The sequence below is a fragment of the Leptopilina boulardi genome, unplaced genomic scaffold, assembly GCF_019393585.1.
Source record: "Leptopilina boulardi isolate dan_hultmark-lab unplaced genomic scaffold, ZJU_Lbou_2.1 LbouV2_213, whole genome shotgun sequence".
Classification (NCBI taxonomy): Eukaryota; Metazoa; Arthropoda; class Insecta; order Hymenoptera; family Figitidae; genus Leptopilina; species Leptopilina boulardi.
This window is the reverse complement of record NW_026137767.1, coordinates 3,402,310-3,426,256: the sequence shown is the minus strand read 5'-3', so window position 1 is coordinate 3,426,256 and position 23,947 is coordinate 3,402,310. Positions and strand designations below refer to the sequence as shown.

Here is a 23,947-nt window from a genome sequence, read left to right as displayed (position 1 = left end):
AAAATCTTTAAAATATTATTCTTACATAATACTCACTTGACCTCTTGAGAAAAAAGTCATAATAACTCGTAATAAAATTCATTTTAGATTGCAAAAAACCCAGTAACCTATACTAAAAGAAGTTATAATCCTTTTTTTTAATAAAAATAATTTTATTTGTACGATCCAGAGTTTTTAATTCTTAAAATAGACTCCCATATTTCACATTAAATTTACTTTTTTTCTGTTCAAGTATTTATTGTTTTTAATGTTATGTGACTAATTATAATTGTACATAATCTATTAATTAACAGATTAGGTACACCATGAACGTGTGTTTAGTACAGCATCTGTGCTAAAATTTTCTCAGTGTGTAAACAGCTCTTTTACGCTATGTATTTTATAATAAATAGTTCTGATACTTCGGTACGTCACAAGTCATTTAAGAAAAAGAAGAAGAAATAACTTAACATTGAAATAAAAAATTTCTATCTGTTTATAAATTCATTATGTAAATTTTATGCATTAAAATCTGTTGACATGACTATTTTCAGGATTGATAATAATTATGTGAAAAATATTATATTGAAGTTTCCGCAAAATTTGCCGGCAATACACCGACTCTAAACAGCTGTTGCAGTGCGCTTCAATCTGGTTAAATCTGATTGTATGCGTATTTTGTCAGAGTTTGACTCTATTTCTCTGTCTTCCCTAGTGCACCGTACCACTGAGCAGTCGCTGGCAGTCGCCACTCGCCACCCTCATCCCCTTCAACTCCGACGACCTCTATCGGTTCTATCGTCAGTGATCGTCAGTTGGGGCGTGTTGGGGTGGACGGAACGTGGTACATTTCAAAAAAAGTGCATCTGGAATCTGTGATGGTGTCATCACCGCATTACAACTATTATTATTCTGACGAGATTTACTCGGACGGTTAAATGATTCTCGTGTCTTCTTTGACAATGTAACCGTGCAAAAAAATAGTTCAGTGCAGCATTATAAAAATATTACAGCACTTAAAAAAAAGTGCAAACTAACTTGCTCTTGTCTTGTGTGAGTGTTGTCAAGATATTTTATTATGAAAAATAGAGTGATATACGATGCGACTCTCAAATTGAATCAAACGGAGATTAAATGCTAAATCTGAATCTACGTCTTCAACATTTGGACATTTTGCGAAAATGCAAGCGACCTTGGTAAGTCAATAACGTTAATCATCGATGGATAATGATTTCCTAACAGTGATACAATAAATTTAGAGAAAGACTAGATATTTCGTTCGTATTTATTTGCTTTTATTACTAAATAATAATATTTTTATAAATTATACGAATTAAGTACATTTTTTTTAAATGTAACAACTTTTATTTTTGTGTTTAATTCCAATGATAGCACGAATAAAAGTTGCTGATTACATGAATCAAAACAAACGAAAAGTATTAAGAATACTGATTGTGAGAATAGGATTCTTTTTTGTTGGTGATTGATTTAGATAAAGTTTTTGGGAGATAATTCGATAATACTGATTTTCTAAGACGTGAGTCACAGTGTCTAAAGAGATAATCAGAGACTATTGACCATCGCACTGTTCTTGCCGAGCGCATGGGCGCGGTTCAGCAGATCCTATTGCCCTCATTCGTCCTATTTTCTCCCTTCAAATTTTTAAATTTCTAGTTTAACCTTTTCTTTTTTTTGTTATCATTGCAAATGAAACAGTATTATAATTGATTTCCTTATATAAGGTCCTAAATGAAAGGAGTGCGCAATGTATTTTCTTTTCCTCACGACGTATATCAGATATACAGGGGAGAAACTGCATTGATCATTTTTCGGGTTAATGACTTCTCATGAATTGAAGCTCGCGTTATTTTCACTTAATCCTTTGGACAACAAATAGAGCAACGTCCGTACGTCAAGGGCGTGGCAAATATATATCTTCCATGTGAATACGATCGCACACATCTCGAAAAGTAGGCGACGCGCGCAAAGATTTCCTTCGATCCATCACTTTAAACCACACCACGCGTCTCCGTTTTTCCGTGTTCCGCATTCGCAATGAGTCAAAAAAAAACAAAGATCCACTTAACGGATCTAATTTTTAAATCTTTTATTCGTTTCCACTTGGAAATATTATCACGTAACTTTCAGACTTTCACTGCATGTAGTATATATTTATGTTGTAAATTTGCATATCCATTATGATTTATTAATATGAAAGTGCAGATAAATTTATATTTCTTTCTAAGGCTTATTGGTGGCCAAGAGTTCAAAGGATCTATAATGATACTCTATACTCTATCGCTCCATAGTTCTAAGTCTAGTGAAAAAATGTTCTATAGTTGAATTTACCAGATTAATCTGGTTGAAAAATTCTACTTGTTTTAACTAGAAAAGGTTAATAAGAATAGGCCAGAATTTTTTAACCAGATTTGCTAATACTTCTAACCGAAATGCATAACGTTTACTCAAAAAATTGAATGAAGTACGGCTTACACATTATCATTTTAAAAAATTTTCACCTAATGTAGTGAAAAACTCTGCATTATATATTTTATAATTTTTTCTAAGCATTTGTGCATTTAACCCATTAAGGGGGAAAATAGGTGTAGGGCGTCGATTTGCAGCGATTTTTGTGTATTTTTTTAATACATAAGGAATTTATACAATTTATTGCTATTGCGAGGTTACTTTATACACATATTTGAGAGTATATTCTGATAATTTTCAATCATTTTCTCCAAAAATTAATACATAATAATATCTGCTGCCGCACATTGTAGGTCGCGAATCCGTCTCAGAGGTTTGTGTACATTGTGGAAATCACAATTTTTATCTGAAATTAATTGCACAAAGAATATACTTTTTTATATGTATCTCTTTTAAGTGAACCTCATTTCCATAAAAAAATGAGTAAAATCACTCATTTTTAGAGGGGTATGAACAAAAAACATGATTTTTTACCAGTTTTTCATGCTATTTTTTATAACAAAAACTAAAATTAAACAAAGATATTGTCCAGGAATAAGGTTCAAATAGAGTGTATTTATATAAAGAAACTACCCGCTAAATTTCAAAATGATTGGTTAAAAACTTTTTAAGCTAGAGTGTACACAATTTCGAAAAAAGTCGTTTCGAGAAAAACGTGTTTGAAAAAAAGTGTCAGAGGTTAACCGTTTGAATAACACAATTTGGAAATAATCGAAATGTTTCAAACAGTACTGCGTATACTATGTTTTCGGGGTTGCTGATTTCGAATCTAAGGTCAATTTTTAGAAATTCAAAATGTCGGATCCAATATGGCGTGTTTTTACCCTAGCACCCCCTGACCCATTATCGAGGGACACTTACTTAATTGTTTATAACTTTTAAACAGCTCGAAATTTTCGTCTGGAATTTTCATATTATATTTACCAATAGTTTTACAACCGATTTTTGAAAAATTGAATTTTTTGAAGCTTTACATCTATTTCCCCTCTTAAGGCTTATAGATTACACAGCGTTTCTAGCATCAAACTAACTATTGGATTCATAATATAACCGAAAAAAATAAACCTATTTTTTCTTTTTGCAAAATAATTTGTTTATCGAATTTGTTTAATAACAATTTAATAAAAAAAATTTGATTTATAAAAACCAATGCTGCCATTTGATATTACACGGAGAAACTTTAAGTATCACTTTTTGTTAAACTCATGTATTTTTAGTAAATTGACTACTAAAGTGGGAAAAAAACGAGAAAAAGACGAAATTTCTGATTTAATAGAAGTCTCTTTAACAATATATGACCTCTTTTTTTCAATATTTAGTAGTCAAGTTAAGAAAAATTCACAATCCGGTTAGATTATACATCGAAAATACTTTTTTTATGAAGTTAAGGGTGCTCAAAACATAAAGTACCTACTCTTCTGAGCACATGTGAGCTTGTCTATGAAACCCCCCCAAAAAATATATCATGTCATCACAGAAAATTAAAAGGTATTAAAATAAGCTGCAACGCTTATTATTTTAATCCAATTTTGCTTATTTTAATACCAAAATGGATTAAAATAAGCAAAATTGGATTAAAATAAGAAGCGTTGCAGCTTATTTTAATGCCTTTTAATTTTCTGTGATGTACATCTCTTATATCCAAGCTTATAATTCTTTTAATTATTGAGAATCAGTTTCAAATGAACACTATTTTCGTTTTTTTTGTAAAGTTGAAGTGTATTTGAGTTACTTCGTGTCAGTAAAAGTGAGGTTAGGTGCGATACAATATTTATACGACAAAGTTATTAATCAAGACAAGACAGCGGAAACACCAACACAGAAAATTAAAAGGCATTAAAATAAGCTGCAACGCTTATTATTTTAATCCAATTTTGCTTATTTTAATCCATTTTGGTATAAAAATAGGCAAAATTGAATTAAAATAATAAGCGTTGCAGCTTATTTTAATACCTTTTAATTTTCGATCGAATAACAAATTTTAGTAGTCAGACTAAGAAAAATTGATATCGTTGCAGTTTTTCTCCACTTTAGTAGTCAATTTACTAAAAATACATAGTGAGTTTAAGAAAAAATAATACTCAAAGTTTCTCCGTGTAGTTTTTAAAAAATTGAAATTTTGTTTTTATTAAATTGTTTAAATAATTTAGATAAACAAATTATTTTGCAAAAAGAAAAAATAGGTGTATCTTTTTTTCGGTTATGTTATGAATCCAATATTGTTAGTTTAACGTTAGAAACGCTATGTAATCTATGGGCCTTAATGAGTTAAGAAGTTTGAAAAAATGTTAATACATGAGAGCATTTCAAAAAAGTCACCTACATAATTCATCAATTAAAAATTTTTGTTTTTTCTCATCAGAATTCAAAATAGTTTCCATATGTGACTTCAGGTTACATCATTGGTCAAAGGGCTTTGATTCATCGATGATCACATTTTTGCTTTGTAAATATTCTATAGGATTTGTAACTTGATCCCATTGTAAAACGCACTTCGAAAATTCAACCATTGTAAAATTGAAAACATAAAATGGAATAAATAATTATCATATTTCCAACTAGAAAATAAAAATGTAAATAACAAAACCAAAAATCCTATATAAATACCAAATTTCATAAAAATCTAATAATTATTCAAAATTTTGTAAAATTTAGTTTGTCCTATAGGAAAAAAGTTTGTTGCAAAATTGTTACGGTATCTAATGAAATATACTTTGATCTTATGGGAGCCTCAATCTTTGCACTAAAATTCTGTGTCAATTTTAGTGTAAAAATTTAATTTGAATGAAAAATATAAATAATTTAATATGAATGAAATGAAAAGTCTATAATATCTATATAGATATTCTTTTCAGTACTATACAAATCGCTTCTATTATTGCGGTTTTAAGGGTTTTCAGCAATATTTATCTATCCAATTTTGTGGTTTCTTTTCTGAGGTTTATATTTCATTCTACTCTGCTTTATCGATTAGAATAAAAATAAAACGTAAAAAATATTAAATTATAATTTTTTTATTTGGTTCTCTTAAAAAGCTCTTCAAATTCCCTTTGATATTTAAATAATGAAAATTTACGAGGCATTAAGCTAAGAAATTAATTAATTATATTTAGGTATGTTTAAGAGAGACGGTTTTTTTATAAAGCAAAAGGTCAGATGTAAGAAGCCCTACTTTTTTCTTTTTAAAATAGAATTATGGTCTGCCTTCGAGTATAATGACATTACAAAAAATATGTAAAAACAAAACAATTTATGTATTTTCAGTCGCTTACTATATACAAGTTGTCATAAAAGATTAGTTGATCAACTTCTTTCTGAAAAATAAATAAATTTAATATCGATTTATTAATAAAAATAATGTTTAGAGATTTCATTAACGCGCAGTTAAAATGTTAGAAAATGATTTAGAATTTTTATGATTTTTTACGATTCTGAAAATTTTCTAACATCTTAACCACTAATAATTACTTAGTCCGCCTTTTTGTATCAGACATTTTTAATTTTGGAAAACTGACACCAGATTCGTCATCAGCGACCCCAAAAACCCCAGATTAAAGATTTTCAAACGAATCCGATGTAATAATAAAGAAAATCCGATTTTTGAAGTTGGTAGTAACGATTTCTCAAAAACTAATAAACCGATTTTTTTAAAAGGCACACTTCTATTCATTACAACCGATTTTACATGGTCTAAATAAAATTGTTCAAAAAATCGTAATTTGTGACAAAAAACTGCCAAAAATTCAATTTTTTTAAAAAAAAACCCTTCGTTCAATCACGAGCTATACTCATCTACTAATAGAAAATATTTGGTTTTATTATAGATATCGTGGCTACCGCAAAATCACTTGTTTTGGAAGGGGTCTCAAAGAACCTGTTACCATTGGTTTAATTTCTAACATTTATTAATCAGTATTTTATTCTTTTTAGGACCTTAATTTGAAATAAATATTTTAAGTTTATGGCCTTAGGTCCGTAAGTGTAAAAAATTTAAAAAAGGTTAAAAAATTTTTAATTTATAAAAATTTAGTCTTTATTTTCTTTCTCTCTAATGTATTTTCGTTATGAACGCAGCTCATCAGGACTACAAGAAATTTATAAAATTATAATTAGAAAAAAACCATTTTTTAGAATTAAATTAATATACCTATGCTAAATTTTATAGATTTTCTTACCGCATTATGAAGCGATTAAAAATATTATTTGGAAGGTATGAAACCAACAAAAAACTTATGGTATCTCACATCATTAAGATGGAACACAATTAAGTTAAATAAAATTGGTGCACATTTTTTGGTGAAAAAACATAAAAAAACAATAAAAAAACACTAAAACATAAGTGACGTATAAAAATATAAACATAAAAATAAAAACGTGCCAACCATGTTTTTTCTAATTATAATTTTATAAATTTCTTGTAGTCCTGATGAGCTGCGTTCATAACGAAAATGCATTAGAGAGAAAGAAAATAAAGACTAAATTTTTATAAATCTAAAAGTTTTCAACCTTTTTTAAATTTTTTACACTTACGGACCTAAGGCCATAAACTTAAAATATTTATTAATATTTATTAACAAAAATTTTATAACTTATTTTATAGTGTACTTTAAGGTAACTAAGTGTTCAAATAAAATAATTTATTTATTATATGAAAATAAAAATTATAAGAAGACATACATTTTTTGGACTTTTTGACCCATGTAACCACTTAAAAACAACACAGTAGTAAAAGAAATTTTCTGAACATTTATTAAAGTTAATCTTCAACTAATTCTTAATCAAATTCATCTGCGAAGCTCAGCAAATATCTGCCAAACTCTAGAAACTTTATGGCAAAAGACAATGGCTTTTTGATACTTAAAAAATGTGACAAGAAAATTACGAAAATCAAAAAAATTACTTAATGAAATGTTATCATAAAAAAATGTCTCGTAAACATTTATACTTTAAATAGATATTAAAGCAAATTATTTCAAAACTTTTTAAGAAAAACAAAAAAAATAATTTAATATTTTTTACGCTCTATTAATTATTCTAATTGATAAAACAATGTAGAAGAGACGCACGTAAATTGAAAATATAAACCTCAGAAAATAAACCGGACAATACCGATTTTAATAGAGAAACCCACTGAAAATAAATAAAATAAGTTATAGCTTTTTGCATTTAGATTTTGAGAAAAATGGAAAAACCTCCAAACTACCAAGAAAATGACCAGGACCTATCTACTTACATTATTACAACACGAATGTCACGATTTAGAACACAAACCTCTATTGGGGCCGTCCTACGTTTTTCAAAAATAAATCGAATTAGGGTACCATCTCCCCCATTAGAAAGTTTCTCTGGCCCCAAAGTAGTGGCGCAACTAGGGGTGATACCTCCCCCTGGGCTTTAAAAAAATATTACCTCATTTTGTTCGTGGAATTTTGCACCTAAGGATAACAATCCCTAGAGCAAATGTTGGATCAATATCCCTGAAAAATTTAGAACTATCTAAACATGGACGAATATGTAGTCGAAATTTAAGTTCTACATTGAACCTGAATTCTTAGTCTATTTTAACTTCTGGCAGCTGTAAAGTAGATTGTAACTTCAATACATCTAGACCTTACTTCGACTCCAAAAACATTTATTGAAAGTTATTGATATAGTTATATACACTTTATGTACTCTACTTTTATGCTCCTACAATTTCAAAACAAAAATTTGGAAAGATCTCCTCATTGTCAGATCTTGATTGAAGCACGACAAATGGTTTACTTATTTGCCGTGTTTCAGTATAAAGATCTTAAAAGAACTTTACAATTTCTTTTAAATTGTAGGGTCTGAGAGTATGAAAGTAGAGTACACTAAGTGTATCTTTCATTAAAGTCAAGGGTCTAAATGTATTGAAATTACAACCTACTTTACGGTTGCTACACTGAAAAAAAAGTTCTGGTTAAAGTTACTAGATGCGTTTGGTTAAAAAATTTCTAGTTATTTTAACAAGAAAATATAGTTAAAAAGACTAAACAGTTCTAGTTAAATAAGTATGGTTAAATTATTCTGGTTAAAATAATTCTGGTTAAAAACGCGCGTTCGCGGACACTGCATAGCGTCTGTTGTTCTTTTTCGAATAGTTTATCGTGCGGATCGCAAGAATGGATGAAAAAGTTAACCAAGCTCTGGAAAATTGGGGTTTGGCAGAATTAAAAGATCTGTTTAAAGGTTGGTTAATTAATTTTATAATATAAGTGAAAAAATTGTTGACGAACGGCAAACCCCTTCGTGTGGAAAATAGTTTGAAGGTTATGTTGAAAACGTGCTCGACACGTTTTATCAGAATTTTAGTTCTGAATAATCATATTTAAATAAACATTATTAAGAGAATTGCAGTGTAAAGGTGTTATTGTTTGATTGCATTTATATGTACATAATACAAATTTTTTTAATTCATATTTTATAATATTTTATAATATAATATAATAATAATAAATTTAATTAATTCTCTGATTAACTAGAATTTCTGGTAAGATCAACCAGAAATTTTTTTACCAAAAATTTTTAACTAGAAAAATTCTAGTAAGATTAACTTGAAATTCTAGTAAGATTAACTTGAAATTCTGGTAAAATTAACCAGAATTTTTTAACCAAATTTTCTAGTACTTTTAACCAGAAAAAGTAGTAAGGGTATATATAACTTTTTATTCTGGTTAGATTAACCAGAATTCTGGTTATTTTAACCAGACTTTTTTTTCAGTGTAAAAATTAAAATTCGGATTTGTTTATCAAAATGTATACATTCTCCACGTATGTATATGTGGTAATTTTTTGTTTAGTTTCAATTTTTCGCATTTTGGGGGAGGTAATGGTCCTACCCTTGAATCCATCACCGAACTTTTTAATTCAAGTTTGATAAAGACGGTTTTTACCGTCAATAGAATATTTAAAAATATAGTAGACATACAAATAAAATAATAAAGTTTTTTCAGGATGCAGTATGGCTTCAGTATTCTGGCACGCCTCTGGGAGTAGTTTCGTTTCACTTGCCTCCATCTTCCTCCTATTACTCTGTCCGCTTGCTATTACAGGTAAGTCTTCATTGATAATTACAGAACATATTTTTGATGCTGCTTTCAATTAATAAATAGGGTCAGTTGGGGTAAATGAGGACAAGAGGTTTTGGAGCTTAATTTACAGTTTTAAATGGGGACAGCTTGTCATTATTAACTAAATTAACAAAATAAAAAATTCAAGTGAATTTATGTTATGAGAGTCATAAAAAATAAGAAAAAAATTTTGTATGATTTTTAAGTCTGTTTTTTTTCAAATGCGAGACAAAATACTGAAATAAAAAAAAAATAAAAAAATTTCAATTGGTTCAACTATTATATATCTACTACAAATTTTTTTCAAGTTTTTTCATCCCTTAATACAGTAATATACTTAAGGAAACTTTTTTCTTAAAATTTTCTTAGAAACTATGCTGTCTCCATTTACCCCGAATTTTATGAAATTTTCAATTAATGCTGGGAACATAAATAACAACTTAAAAAAAATAAACCCTCAAATATTACCTTTTAAAGGAAGAAACTTACGTAATTTGTGAAAAATAGAGATTTTGTCCCCATTTACCCCAACTGACCCTATACAACTATTTTTTTAATTTAATTTAAGATAAAATATTGTATTTATGACAGAGGGTAGTAGAGTGGAACAGTACAAATTTCCTAACGAATTTTGAGTCTTATTGAAGTTTTATTTAAAGAGATATTGAAAAACTTTCGTCTTACGTTGCGCATCTTTCAAGGTATTTCCAATGATTACGCACTGAAATAAATATTTAGATTTGACTACTTTTTAACTACACTTCCTAGTACAATAGGTTCTGAACTGAATTTAAAAAGTTATAAGAATGTAGTTAAAGGCAAAACGAGATTTTGTAGTTGTTTCAGTTTTTGTAGTTGATTCAACTACATTTTTTAGTAAACTGAACTGCTAATTATTAACTCCATAAAAAATAGTTAAATTAATTACACACACAGAATTAAACTATAACTAAAAAAAGTAGTTACATACTTTAACTACTTTCCAGTTAACAATCCAATAACGGTAGTTAAAGATCTCAGCTAAATTTTTAGCAGTGTGTGTTTCTGCTGTTTGTCTACTAATATATAATATATGTAAAATGTGAATATGAAATTTAACAAATAATGTACAGTAAATTTATGTTAGAAAATTGACCTTCATAATGGCATAACCTAGTTTCTCCTAGGGAATACCAGCTTTCACAGCAGTCCTAAAAATTAAATTTTATACATTATATATAAAAAATAAACTTTGTTCTTCGAACATAAAAATGAATGAATTGTTACATAAATTGTTCTATATATTTAGACAAATATTAAAATTTGAAGTGACAGAATTAAATTAATATAATGTGGTGTATTCCCGGTGGCGGTGGATCTATCGTTCGCATTCTATGAATCATCACTATCCTCAAATTCAGCCCACGAGATAATTGAGGTGCCACAACTGCAGTTCACGTCACTGCCGCCGCCACCACCACCGGGAGCTTTCACCTCTGCTAAAACATCAAGTATGTGTTTTACATAATTAGCCATTGTTTCATTAGTTTTGCAGAGAACATCAAATTATATAAATAAATCCGATTATAGTTGTTTGTATCTGGAAAACCAGACAATGATAAAGTATATATTTAAATATTCAGAATTAATCATTAGTTTAATTTATATTTGTCACTATCAAAAATTGTGTACTTTTTCTCATCCTCGGTATTTATATTAATAATTGAATAAATCATTTAATTATATTCTTGACGTTACTTTTCAATATTTTTCTCTAGTTACAGGCAATTGTAGATTTTAATGTCAGCCAATAAAAGAGTCTCAAAAGACACAAGTTGTGTTGAAATTTGTGTTTTTGGCAAATTAATTTTCGTCTAAATAAAAATTCTGTCAAATTGATTTTCGACCATTTGCATTTTATAAAACATTAATATTTTAACAAATAAATATTCTACAAAATTAATATTCTATAGAATAAGATTATATCAAATCATAATTCTAAAAAATTTTTTTTAGAACTTATTCATGCGTCCCATATTAGATCCGCTATTTTGAATTTTTAAAAACTGACCTCAAATTCGTAATCAGCGATTCTAAAAACTATTAGACTATATATCGGATTGTTCGACATGTATTAACGCAAATATTTATTTGATCACTTTGGTACTGTTGGACTTATATCTATATAGTATATACGAGCGAAATAATTACTAAGGGCAAAGGAAAATTAAATTAAATTAAATCAATTAAAAGAATTTTATCATCTGTCGAGTTTAAATATTTAAATCGGATTGTGCTGTTCCCAATTTATGTGTTTGAAACACAATTTTCTTATACTTGCTAAATTTGAATCAGCGGAAAATCACTGATTGGACAGCTATAAGTATGCAGCTGATTCAAGCAGCGTATATTGATAATTAGCGCATATACACTATATCAGTGTATATACGCTGTTTGAATCAGCCGCATACTTATAGCTGCAAATTAGCGACGTTTCGCTGATTCAAATTTAGAGAGTAGTCTACATGACAATTTATAGAATTGTCTTTTCTGAAATTTGTAGTGTTTTCGCTACAAGAAATTTTTTTCCGTGTATTTGGTTTCCAATGTGTATACGGAAAGAAATAGATGGTACGGAGTACTATTTAGATAGTACCAGGTACCATATTTGATCTTACATATACGGACAGCTATCTAGATTCTATCAGTTACTATCCAGATTGTACGGAGTAACATCTAGATTGTAGTGGGTAACATAACCATACTTTTTGTAACATCTTTGATAGTACCTAGTAGCATTATGATCGTACCGGATAACATCTACTTTTTACCATCTTAAGATCATAAATTCTTACCATCTATTTCTCTCCGTGTACTATTTATTGTAGTAATAAACTTTGGGAAAAATAGAAAATCACGAGTTTTACAATGGACTGAAATTGATTATTTTCTCGGTATTTGGAAAATTGTGATTATCTCGGAAACTAAAACCGACAAAGTGGTCCATTTTCATGCGGACGCCCACATATAACTAAAAAAGGCAATAAAAATAGGCAATTTTGGATCAATATTGGAACCCAATCTAGTTTCTAGCGTAAATGCAAATGTATTAGCAGTCAATATTGGAGAAGCCTATGCCTATACTAGTAAAGATTGACAATTTCCCACAGGGACTATATAATTCTAAGTGGAAATAGATATTCATATCATCTATAAAATCAATCTATTTGATCGGTATAGATTGAATATTGAATTTTCTTTTAAACAGTTCTGGTCCAAAATTTGAGTTAATTATCTTATCGTATTGAGTAAAAATTGTTTTCCTCTATAACGTATATTAATAGAGCTAGAAATCTTTGATATAAAAAATTTCATTCAAAAAATCTTATCAATTTGTCAAACAAGTATTAGTAAAAAATATAATTATTCTGTAGACTTTATTAACAAATATTTATGAGCTAATATTTTAGGAATTTGTTACTCTCATGCAGAACGACAATTTAATATTTATCAAAGTTACAAGCCAATCCAATTTAACTTTTTGACTGAAAGAATATAGGAAACTAAAACTCATACCCTTTTTACATTTATAAAACAATGAAAACTACAGAAATTTCAAAAGAGTATTTAACCACAAATTCCCTCACCTCCAGATGCCAGTTATAATCTTTATACAGGAATTAACAAACCGTTAAACAACTTGAACTAACATCACAAATCTCAAAGGCCTTAGAGGAGATTCCGCTGAGACATGAGTTTTAAAAGGAACACGATAAAGACAAACCACCACTTACCCATACTGATTCATATATGGGGGACTGTTTCTAAAACGTCCTTGTAAAAAATTAAAAATTCTTGAATCAGCTTGATTATTTGGTAAATTATTGTCCTCTACATAAAAGTAAAAAATCCCTAAAAACAACATTTTTAACACCCTTTTTCTTATAATTAACCATTATATTTTTCAAGTTTTACCCATTTGGTTATTTAATTTTTTTATTTTTATTTTCATTCTAAAGTTGAAGTATTTTCTAAGAAGTTATGTAAATTTAAAGTGAGACTGTAATGCCAGGGTAGCCACAATTCAGGAAAAATAAGGAAAAATTGGGAAATTGAACAAATTTACAGAAAAAAGTATGTGTACCTACTTTCTGTATATGTCGAGGTATATGTAAAAAGTTTTACCAATTTTTTCTTCTGGAAGGGATAATAGATTATCGCCTATTTCACAAATTTCAATAAATCTAAACAGAATCTAAATTTAAATTAGTTGAAACATTTATTGCAATTAAAATTCTAATAAATTTAAATTCATTCTAATTCTAATCAATCATCAATTCAAAATTCAATTTATTCCAATTCGAATCTGTTCAAATTTTAATTCATTCAAATTTCAATTTAATTAAATTCAATTCGATACAAATGACAATTCAATTTAAATTTCAAATGATCCAACTTTCAATCAATTTATTTTAGTTTTTATTGGTCGAAACAAATTAATAAATTAAAATTTTAATCAAATGTAAATTCAATTAATCGAAACATAATATTAACGAAATTTCAATATAATATATCTAAAGATTACTTGATTGAATTTTCAAATTATTCGAATTTTAAAGGCGCTCTCACACCTTTTTGGCTGCCTGCAGGTTACCATGACAACGCATGAGAGTGAGTGCGACAGAAAATTTAAAAATTTGAATATTCAAATTTTCTCTCTCACTCACACTCGTGCGTTGCCATGGTAACCTGCAGGCAGGCAGGCAGCCAAAAAAGGTGTGAGTGCGCCATAATTTAACAAAATTTTAATTGATTTAAGTTTCAAATTATCCAAATTTTAACCTATTAATGCTTCAATAATTAATGAAAAATTTTGAGGCCAATGAATATTGACCAATTGACATGTGACAGAAATGTCAGTTAACCGAAATGCATATGACACACATGTGATTTTACCATAATGACATTTTTGTATCATGTCATTTATGTCAAATGACATTTTTGTTACATATTTATTTCGTTTTTTGAGATTGTATATACGTTCGTATTTTGATTAAATTATAGTTTAAAAATAATAAATTAATTAAATATTTTTGAAATACTTGAAATGTATTTCAAAGACATTTAATTAATTTCATGCGAATTTTTACATGTAAAACACTGAACAAAACTTCATGGCAGAATTTTGATCAAGAAGAAAACAATCAATACACTGCGAGTCACTATATACACATTTCACATATCACTCGTAAATCCCATCAAAAGACACGAACAATTCCCAAACTTCTTTATCACTCACTGTAAGAAAAACTAAAACAAAATTTAGCTATTAATACAAAACATTTAGACCATAAATCCGATTATAATTATCATGCCATGAACACGCTGCAATAAGGCACACACAGCTGTTTACTAATTTACGTAGTCTGCGCAAAAGCAGTCGTGACAACTCAGCGTACTTAAGTTCGAAACAAATATTTCTTTGATTCAAAGAAATTTTTCTTTAGGTTAAAAAAATCATTCAAAGAAAAAAATTTCTTTCTTCTTTGTTTAAAAAAACGATTTTTTTCAAAGAAATCTTTTTTCTGGGTGCACTTAAATTTAAATTATTAAATGCGAGGTTATATTTTTTTGCATCATTTGGGTCCATAAAACATACAGGATGGTCATAAAAAATTTTAATTTTTGATCACAAATTAAAGTCTTATTAAAAAAATTATATTTTAAATATCTATCTTTTTTCACAATTTTGACTATTTTTCTTTGTCAAATTATTCCCACACTTTTTTAATGGTTCTTCAGAATCTCTCACATGGATTTTCAAAAATATAATTTTTTTCAAAGAAAAAAAATTCTAAAATGGTCAAAAATTAAAATTTTTTTTTTTTGATCACCTTATGTTTTTAGGACCCAAATGATTTAAGAAAAAAAAATAACGTCGTTCAATAATTTTTTTATGTGGGTCAAAATCACTTTTAGATTGTCTATTTGTTTATTATATAAGTATACCAGCACGTCGATTCGTAGCAATATTTATGCGTAAAATAATTTTAAATTAAATTAAATTTTTTAATTTAAATTCTACACAGGAAAACTCTATATAATGAATTTAGGCAAGTGGTATTAATTCTACATAAATAAACTCTATACGAAACAATTCTACACTTTATAATTAGATAAAAATTTAATATAATTTATTTAATTCATCGCAGTTAAATCCTACGCACCGTTAAATTCTACACATTGGAAACTATTATTCTTTCTGTTTTAATTAAATTTTAACTCTACGCTGTTAAATTGAACACCAGAAAACTCTACGCAAATAAAAACATTTTGTTTGAATAAATTTTTTTAAAATTCTACACAATTGAATTTATTTTAATATTAATTTTTAGAAGATTAAACTCTACATAAAAAAATCTTCATTTATAATTCTACTCGAAAACACAATAAAATATTAGTCTTATTTTTTAATTAAATTATTAGTTCTACGCCATTAAATTGAACTCCAGATAATTCTATACACAAATATATACGATGAATTTAAATTAATTTTTTTAAATAAAAAAAAATTCCACACAATTAAATTCTACACGGTGAAACTCAACGCAGTTAGTTGCGATAGTCAAAACTTTTGGCGATTAACTGCGTTGAGTTTCACCTCGTAGAGTTTAATTGCGTAGAATCACTACCACCCCCAAAAAATACATACTTCTATGTAGATAAATATTACTATAAAAATATTGAAATATTATTTAGTATTAATAAAAATTGATAATAACAAAGATTAAATTGTGGATAAGAAAGAAGTGAGGTTATGTTTTTTATTATTACGAAGTTACGAAAGTATAAATTATTAAATGAGGCTAATTTTACATTATTGCAAAAGAGTATGGGAAATTATATGTTGTACATGAATATTCTACTTACACGAAATTATAAATGAACATTGAGACTAAATTATATTCTAGGTGTCGGACTTCCCAAGCAGCACGTTATATTCCTTGAATATCCGTTGAATACCACAGTGGAATATTCTCATGATCTTCTAGGAAAATCAAAATGTCCGCATCATGGGAATATTCCATAGTGACATTAAGGGGATATTCCAGTGATATTGAGGGAATATTCCACGGTTATATTGAATTTTTTTTAAAATGTGTTTTTAATCTTCCTGCTTATTCAAATAACAATTTATAACATATTTCTATTATTTCAACACTTAAAAAAATTCAATATAACCGTGGAATATTCCCTCAATATCACTGGAATATTCCTTTAATATTACCCTCAATGTAACTGGAATATACCCTGAATGTCACTATGGAATATTCCCATGATGCGGACATTTTGATTTTCCTGGAAGATCATGGAAATATTCCACGGTGGTATCCAAGGGATATTCAGGGGATATACCGTGCTGCTTGGGTTCTCTGCTGTCTTTAATCCATGTACAGGTGCAGCAAGTTGACCGGCCGGCCTAATACTATACCGTCTTTGAAATTTGACATCGATAGTCAGCCACCACAAATATTATCTAATTTACGCAATTTTATATGAAAACATGATAATAATTATTTTAATTTTAAGAAATTTCAATAAAATACTCTATTATTCAATAGTCATTTAAATGGTAGAATGACAAAATAAAAAGGGACAAGTGCCAATTCACTGTTTTTACAGGAACTGAAAAAAAAATTTAAAAATTCTGCAGGTCATTTAAAAAGAAACTAAGAAAACCGTTGCGAGATATTATTATGTTTTAATTAATAAACAACAATTTGCTGAAATAAACCTACATATTAACGAGAAAAATAAAAAAAGTGGTTTTTTTAGGTTATATCGACTGCGTACATTAATTTTTTTTTAAAATTACCCTGGCGGAATCATAAAATCGGATTTAAATCAAATTTGATTTTGATTGAGTTTGATTAGAAGCAGAATTTTGCTGCTAATTGATGAAATTTGATCAAATAAACCATTGCTAATGAAAATGTATCATTATTTTAGTTGATTTGTGCAAGAATTGATTTCAATTATGTGTTAATTTAATAATAATAAGTGCATTAATTACTATTTAATTAATGCATAATTGAACTCAATTCTTGCACAAATCAATTAAAATAATAATAAATTTTCATTAGCAATGGTTTATTTGATCAAATTTCATCAATTAGCGGCCAAATTCTGCGCCTAATCAAACTCAATCAAAATTAAATCAAATTCAATTTAAATCCGATTTTATGATTCCGCCAGGGTAATTGTGAAAAAAATATACAATTTAAAGAAAAACTGGAAAATTAGTTTTTTTCTATTAAATTGACGAGTTGAATGAAAAAAAATTTGCTTTAGAAAAGTTGTTTGTTTTCGAAAAAACTATGAATTAAGTGCTTGCTTTGCAATCGAGCAAACTCTCATTTTCAAATTTAATTGTTAGCAATTATTATAATTATAAAAAATAGTTAAAAATTAATAAAAAAATGATATTAAAATTATATGAAATTAAAATTAATAATTTATTATTAATATTATTGGCAATGTTTTTAACCTTATTAAATTATTCGCATAATATTGTTGACTTACCACTTTATTTTGTTTTTCCATCGAATTGTAATCAATTAAATTTGATGCTATTTATGATTTTAATATTATTTATTAAAAAAATTTAACAACGCAATAAAAAATAAAGTCCTTTTACAGAAATGTGTAAATGTTTAAAGATGCATCTTTGATTTTGCGCCGTGCAGCCTACAGGTCACAAATTTCAACTAAAATTAAAAATCAAAATTTTTACCGTTGAAATATGCAAATACGCTTTGCGCAACGAAGAGAAAACTAAAAAAAATTATTTTTTTTTAAATTTAGGACCATTTTGAAAAAAATCACTTTTTTTATAAACAATGTTCAAAAACAATTGTTAAAATTTTTTTTTAAAAAAGCGAGCTGGTCATGCAATAGCTAGTAAGATAAAGAAGATTTGTGGTAAGTTTAATTAAAATTGGTTGAGCTACATTGCACGGCGCGCGAAAAAACACGTTTAAAGTTTTTGATACATAAAAGAAAAGTAGCTCAGCATACAAAAATCTTTAAGACAGTAAAAAAAATAAGGAACTGTCACCTGCACGAAACTATACGATATATGAATATCGTATCGGCTCTGGTCCAAGACACTATACGATTAGTAATAGATGGAACGTATCGTACCCCCACACGATACAATTAGTAAATAGGTGAACAGTGTCGTGCCCAGACACGAAACAATTATAGTTAATAGGTGAAAAGTGTCGTGCACGATACAATTTGTAATATTAAAATCGTATCGTTTCACGAAATAGTATATTATATTATAATATTTTCTAAGTATGTTTTTAAAATTTAATATTTCCATCATAAGTTTTAATAATTTATAGATTGAAAAAAATATTTTGTTCATTTGAACGTTCAGAACTTTTGGCTGAAAATAATAAAATTGTTTATAAGCAAGGTACGATTCTAAAGTCTTTATTCGTATCGTGCCCGAATACAATACGATTCTCATGTTGCTATTAGTATCGTATCCGGACACGATACGATTCTAAAGTTGATAATCGAATAGTACCAAACCAGGTACGATACAATTGTTCCGTGAGAGTCCCTGAAAAAAATATTAAGAGTGAATATCAGTTCAGTAAATAGTCGAAAAAGTACTTGACGTAGAATTAGGATGTGTATAGAAGACCATTACAATAATACTTAATAACGGTTTGCAAGAAAATCTTATAAAAACATGTTTCTGAATTTAAAAAATTTTTTAATATAATTTAAATTAAGAGAGAATTGATAAGAAAAAATAACAAAAAAAAACATATTTTCACAGATTGAAAAAAAAAATATTAGCATTTGTTTTTTTATTTTGACAGGGTGTGACCAGAGGTTCATAAGCATCCCCGATGGACCGCAAAATGGAACGTTTCATGCACCTAATATGACAATTCTCGATGGAGAGACAAGGCAGTGTGTTTATACATTTTTCGCAGGACCACAGCAAAGAGTGGAACTTGTTTTTGATACATTTGGTCTTCGAGGCAAGCCACCAGAGTAAGTGTTCCACATTTTTGCAGCATGTTGTGCCGAGTACAGGTCCATATGAGAATGACAGAATTGACAATAGAGTTCAAAGCAGTATATTGCACAAGCTGAAGAATTGTTGTTATGCGAATTGCAGTCGTCAAAAAACAAAATTCATATCTTTTTTTGGATAAAAAAAAAGAATTCATCAAAGGATCGAGAAACTTTTATTATTAGCACAGCTCCCAAGAAACAGTTTTAAGATAATTGCTCCCTTGAATCGGAAAAATTTGTGCAATTTTTATATAGTCAAAGAAAAAAAATTGATACAGTGAAAAAAAATTTATTTGATTCAAATAATCGGTTGCTTGACTATTACTAAATAAATATTTATTTGTATCAAATAATTATTATATAAAATGATATTTGTTTCAAATACAGAAATTATTGGTTCAAATACAGTTTATTTAATTCATTAAAAATTATTTAGCTCGGGTTCAAGTAAATATTTATTTGATAATAGTCAAATAACCGATTATTTGAATCAAATAATTTTTTTTCAATGTAATTTAAGGAAATATTTATTTAACATAAAAAATATTTTTTGATATAACGAAATTGAAATTTTTATTTAATATAAATTTTTCAATTATAAATGGACAACATATAAATTACAAGGCATTATATGTATAATTCTAAAAACTGCGAGGAGGAAAATGAAGTGTTAAAGTAATTATATTAGGAGAGTCAACAGCTGTCATACATGAAAAGAAAATTAATAACATACTGTCAAATATGTATGTAGAAAATATTCTTGAGATAGGATTATTTCATTTAACATTTAAAGTACCTAATTTTTTCTTATGATTAAACTGTATAGTTATTTTTTTAGTTAAAAACGATTCATCTTAAATTTATAAAAATTATTCTATATTAATTAAAAGTTGATTTAAGAGAACAGTGAATATGCAAAATTCTCAAAAAACAACCATCAAAATCAAGTCATCACACCGAAATCTATATCCTAAGAGAAAAAAACAAATTATCATGATGGGAAGTTACTTACCTTCAGGAATGAGTTCACTATTATCTGAGGGTAAAATTAACTATTCTATTGATCAACAAACGGGAACGTATGATATTACCCTACATTAGACGCGTCAGAATTTTTGTAGTGTCGAATTTTTATTTAGCAGAATTTGATAAGGTTGCTTTTATAATCAGACAAATTTTCATATCGAAGAATTTCTATTTCACTGAATTTTGATTAAATTCAATTTCTATTTAATTGAATTTTTGTATGGCAGATTTTCTAATACATCAAATTTTCAAATCTGTCATACAATTTCCATTCAACAGAATTTATGTTTAACAACATTTTCATAAAAAAACAATTTTTATTTATTCGAATTGTTCTTTTATCGAATTTCTATTTATCCAAATATTTATTTGATAATATTTTCATTTATTAAATTCACCATTAATGTAATTTATATTTTACAAAATTCTTATTTAACAAAACTTTTATTAAATAAAATTAAAATTTATTCGAATTAATTTTTATTTATTTAGCTGAATTTTTAAGTGAGTGAATTTCTATTTGACCGAATTTCACTTGTCCGAATTCTCATTTGATAGAACTGTTAAAACGTCGAATTTCTATTTGATAGATCTTTCACCTATCCGATCATACATTTGAACGCAATATTTTAGCGAGAGTTTTAAAATCAACCAATCACAATTTTCTTGATAATTTTTTATTGGTGAATTTTAAAACTCCCGCTGAAATGTTTCGGTCGGTTGTATGATCGGATATGTAACAGTTTTATCAAATGACAATTCAAACTAGTTAAATTCGGTTACATTGGAACTCTCTCACTTAAAAATTCATCTAATTGTAAGTAAAATTTCTGTTAAAAAAAATTAATTCAACTAAATATTGTCTTTAATAAAAGTTTTGTTAAATAAGAATTTTGTAAAATATAAATTATGTTAATGGTAAATTTAGTCAGTGAAAATATTATCAAATAAATATTTGGATAAATAGAAATTCGATAAAAGAACAATTCGAATAAATAAAAATTGTTTTTTATAAAAATTATGCTAGAAATAAATTCTGTTAAATGGAAATTGTAATATTTGAAAATTCGATTCATTAGAAAATTTGCCATAGAAAGGTTCAGTTAATGGAAATTCTACCAAATCAGAATTTAATTAAATCAAAATTCTTTGAAATGAAAATTCGACTCATTATAAAATTCTGCTAAATAAAAATTGGATAATTTTTTTAATTCGACGCCACAAACATTCCGACAGGTCTAATGTGAGGAATAATCATGTATTCCAACAAACGATATCTAAGGAACAGATAAACGAAGACTCGTTATATAAATTTTTATTCACAGTTAATAATAATTGAATATTAATTTATTTAATCTTTTACAAATATTTAATTTTTAAATCAATGATTATTATATTGAGTGATGATATTTAATGCTGTGATTCTGAATTATATTAATAATTAATTTTTTGAAAAATTATTTTAAAGTGGCAATTGCTTGCGCTTGTGATGAGTGTTTCGTTAATTAAAGGCCTGCTTTTAGAGAATCATGGTGATTATGAGGATTGTTTCTATGTATTTCGTTGATACGAATTTGTGTATGTTTTGTGCTTGCTGCTTGGGGTGTTGCAGTGGATCTGCTGTTGGAGAGATACCCGCGTGAGTATCATGAAAATTTTCTTCCCCCTTAAAATTTCATAATTTTTAATACCAACAAAATTTTTATTCATTTCATTTTGAACTGATGGAAACAAAAAATAATAATAAAAATCAGGAAAAGGAGCAGGCGCAAAGCGCCTACATCTAGGGTTTCGTGGCTTTTTAAATTCAGATAAAAAGTTATTTGTATATAATAAATAATTTGTAATTACATTATTTGTGAATTGCTATGGTTGCTATGGAAACGGTTGCTATGGTAATGTTTTCTATGGAAATGGTTGCTATGGTAATGGTTGTCATGGAAATGGTTGCCATGGAAACCATACGAGTGTACGACAGACGGACGGACAGACGATTATTGCTATGGTATCTGTTTCCATGAGAACCATTCGAGTGTACAACGAACGGACGGACGGACGGATGCCAAAGCAAAACTATAAGGCTTTCGGCCCTGGGCCTCGAAACCCTAAAAATGATGCTAAAAAAGCATATATAATATTAATTCAATGCTTGTCGTTTCTAAATTATTGTAATATTATCACAGGAGTTGTAAATTTCAATGTTGCGAATCAGTTGAAGTTGATGTTTTTACCAAGAGCATGCATTTAGGTGAAAATATATAAAAATTTACTTTTTTCATGAAGGAGAAATATTTATGGAGAAAATTATTTTTAATTAAATGATATAATGCTTACTGTATGGTTACTGTAAGCTCACCATATAAAAATTTAATCAAGAATAAAAATATATTAATAAATTTTTTACAATAAATTATGTATTTTGCGAAATAGTTTAAAGACACTATATGATGGTTTTGTTGATTATAAAATTTAATATTTTCTATACGAGATAAAATAAAAATTAAAATGAAAAAAAATTACTAAAACTTACTACATTGTTTTTGCAGAGTTTTAATTTCGTTAAACTCTCAAATTGTGATTTACGTATTGAATATTCGTTTTCTGATGTGAAAAAATCGTACGCTTTCTAAATTTGATTCAGGAAGAATTCGTTGCTTGGGTAATATAAAAATGAACAATTGCATAAATTTAATACCTGTAAATCAGTGAATTATTGCTAATTCAAATTTATAGAGTGAAGAATATGTATAAGTACATAACATACGAGCAAGCATGTTGAATCGCAGTGGATTTAGTGTTACGGAATTTAAAAAGTATTCTTTGCACGCGAATACTCTGTGTAAGAGTGGAAAATTACAGTTCTAATATTAAACTGAATAATAAGAACCTTCACTTTAATATCTAAAATTTTAATCTAGTTCAAGATATAAAATATTAGCTATTTATATTAAATAAGGGTCGTCAATGATTACGTAATGATTTTTTTTATTTTTAACCCTTTATCCCCCCCTTGTAACACTATTATAACAGAGGAATATGATTCTACTCCTTTTTTTGTTATGCAACAATTTTATTTTATTTTTATGCAAAAGAAAATAATAAAAATAATCCGTATAATATAAGGTACATTATTTTTGGTCATATTTTCACTGTAATTTTTTGCAGTAAAATGCTATTGCAGCTTCAACAAAAATAAAAATTAAGCGCGAAATTAAGAAAAAAGTGAAATATAATATATTATCTATTTTTTTACAGAAAATGATTTTAAAAATTTTTGTTATTTT

At 27.5% G+C, this 23,947-nt stretch overlaps 1 protein-coding gene across 6 annotated transcripts in view; it reads left to right on the top strand.

Moving 5' to 3' along the window:
• Positions 1-799: 799 nt before the first annotated feature.
• LOC127278900 (tolloid-like protein 2) overlaps positions 800-23,947 on the top strand; it is a 45,651-nt gene continuing 22,503 nt past the window's right edge. For 3 of the 6 annotated variants that reach the window (XR_007842563.1, XM_051300836.1, XM_051300841.1), the window contains exons 1-5: positions 800-1,175; positions 9,441-9,539; positions 10,958-11,047; positions 19,436-19,613; positions 22,276-22,302. Coding sequence is in view for 5 of the 6 variants with exons in the window: in XM_051300836.1 (XP_051156793.1) it covers positions 9,449-9,539; positions 10,958-11,047; positions 19,436-19,613; positions 22,276-22,302 (386 nt within the window). In the remaining variant the exon portion in view is untranslated. Of the gene's footprint in view, positions 1,176-9,440; positions 9,540-10,957; positions 11,048-19,435; positions 19,614-22,186; positions 22,303-23,947 lie in introns of those variants that run through there. The other 3 variants (XM_051300837.1, XM_051300838.1, XM_051300840.1) reach the window with 3 other exon arrangements.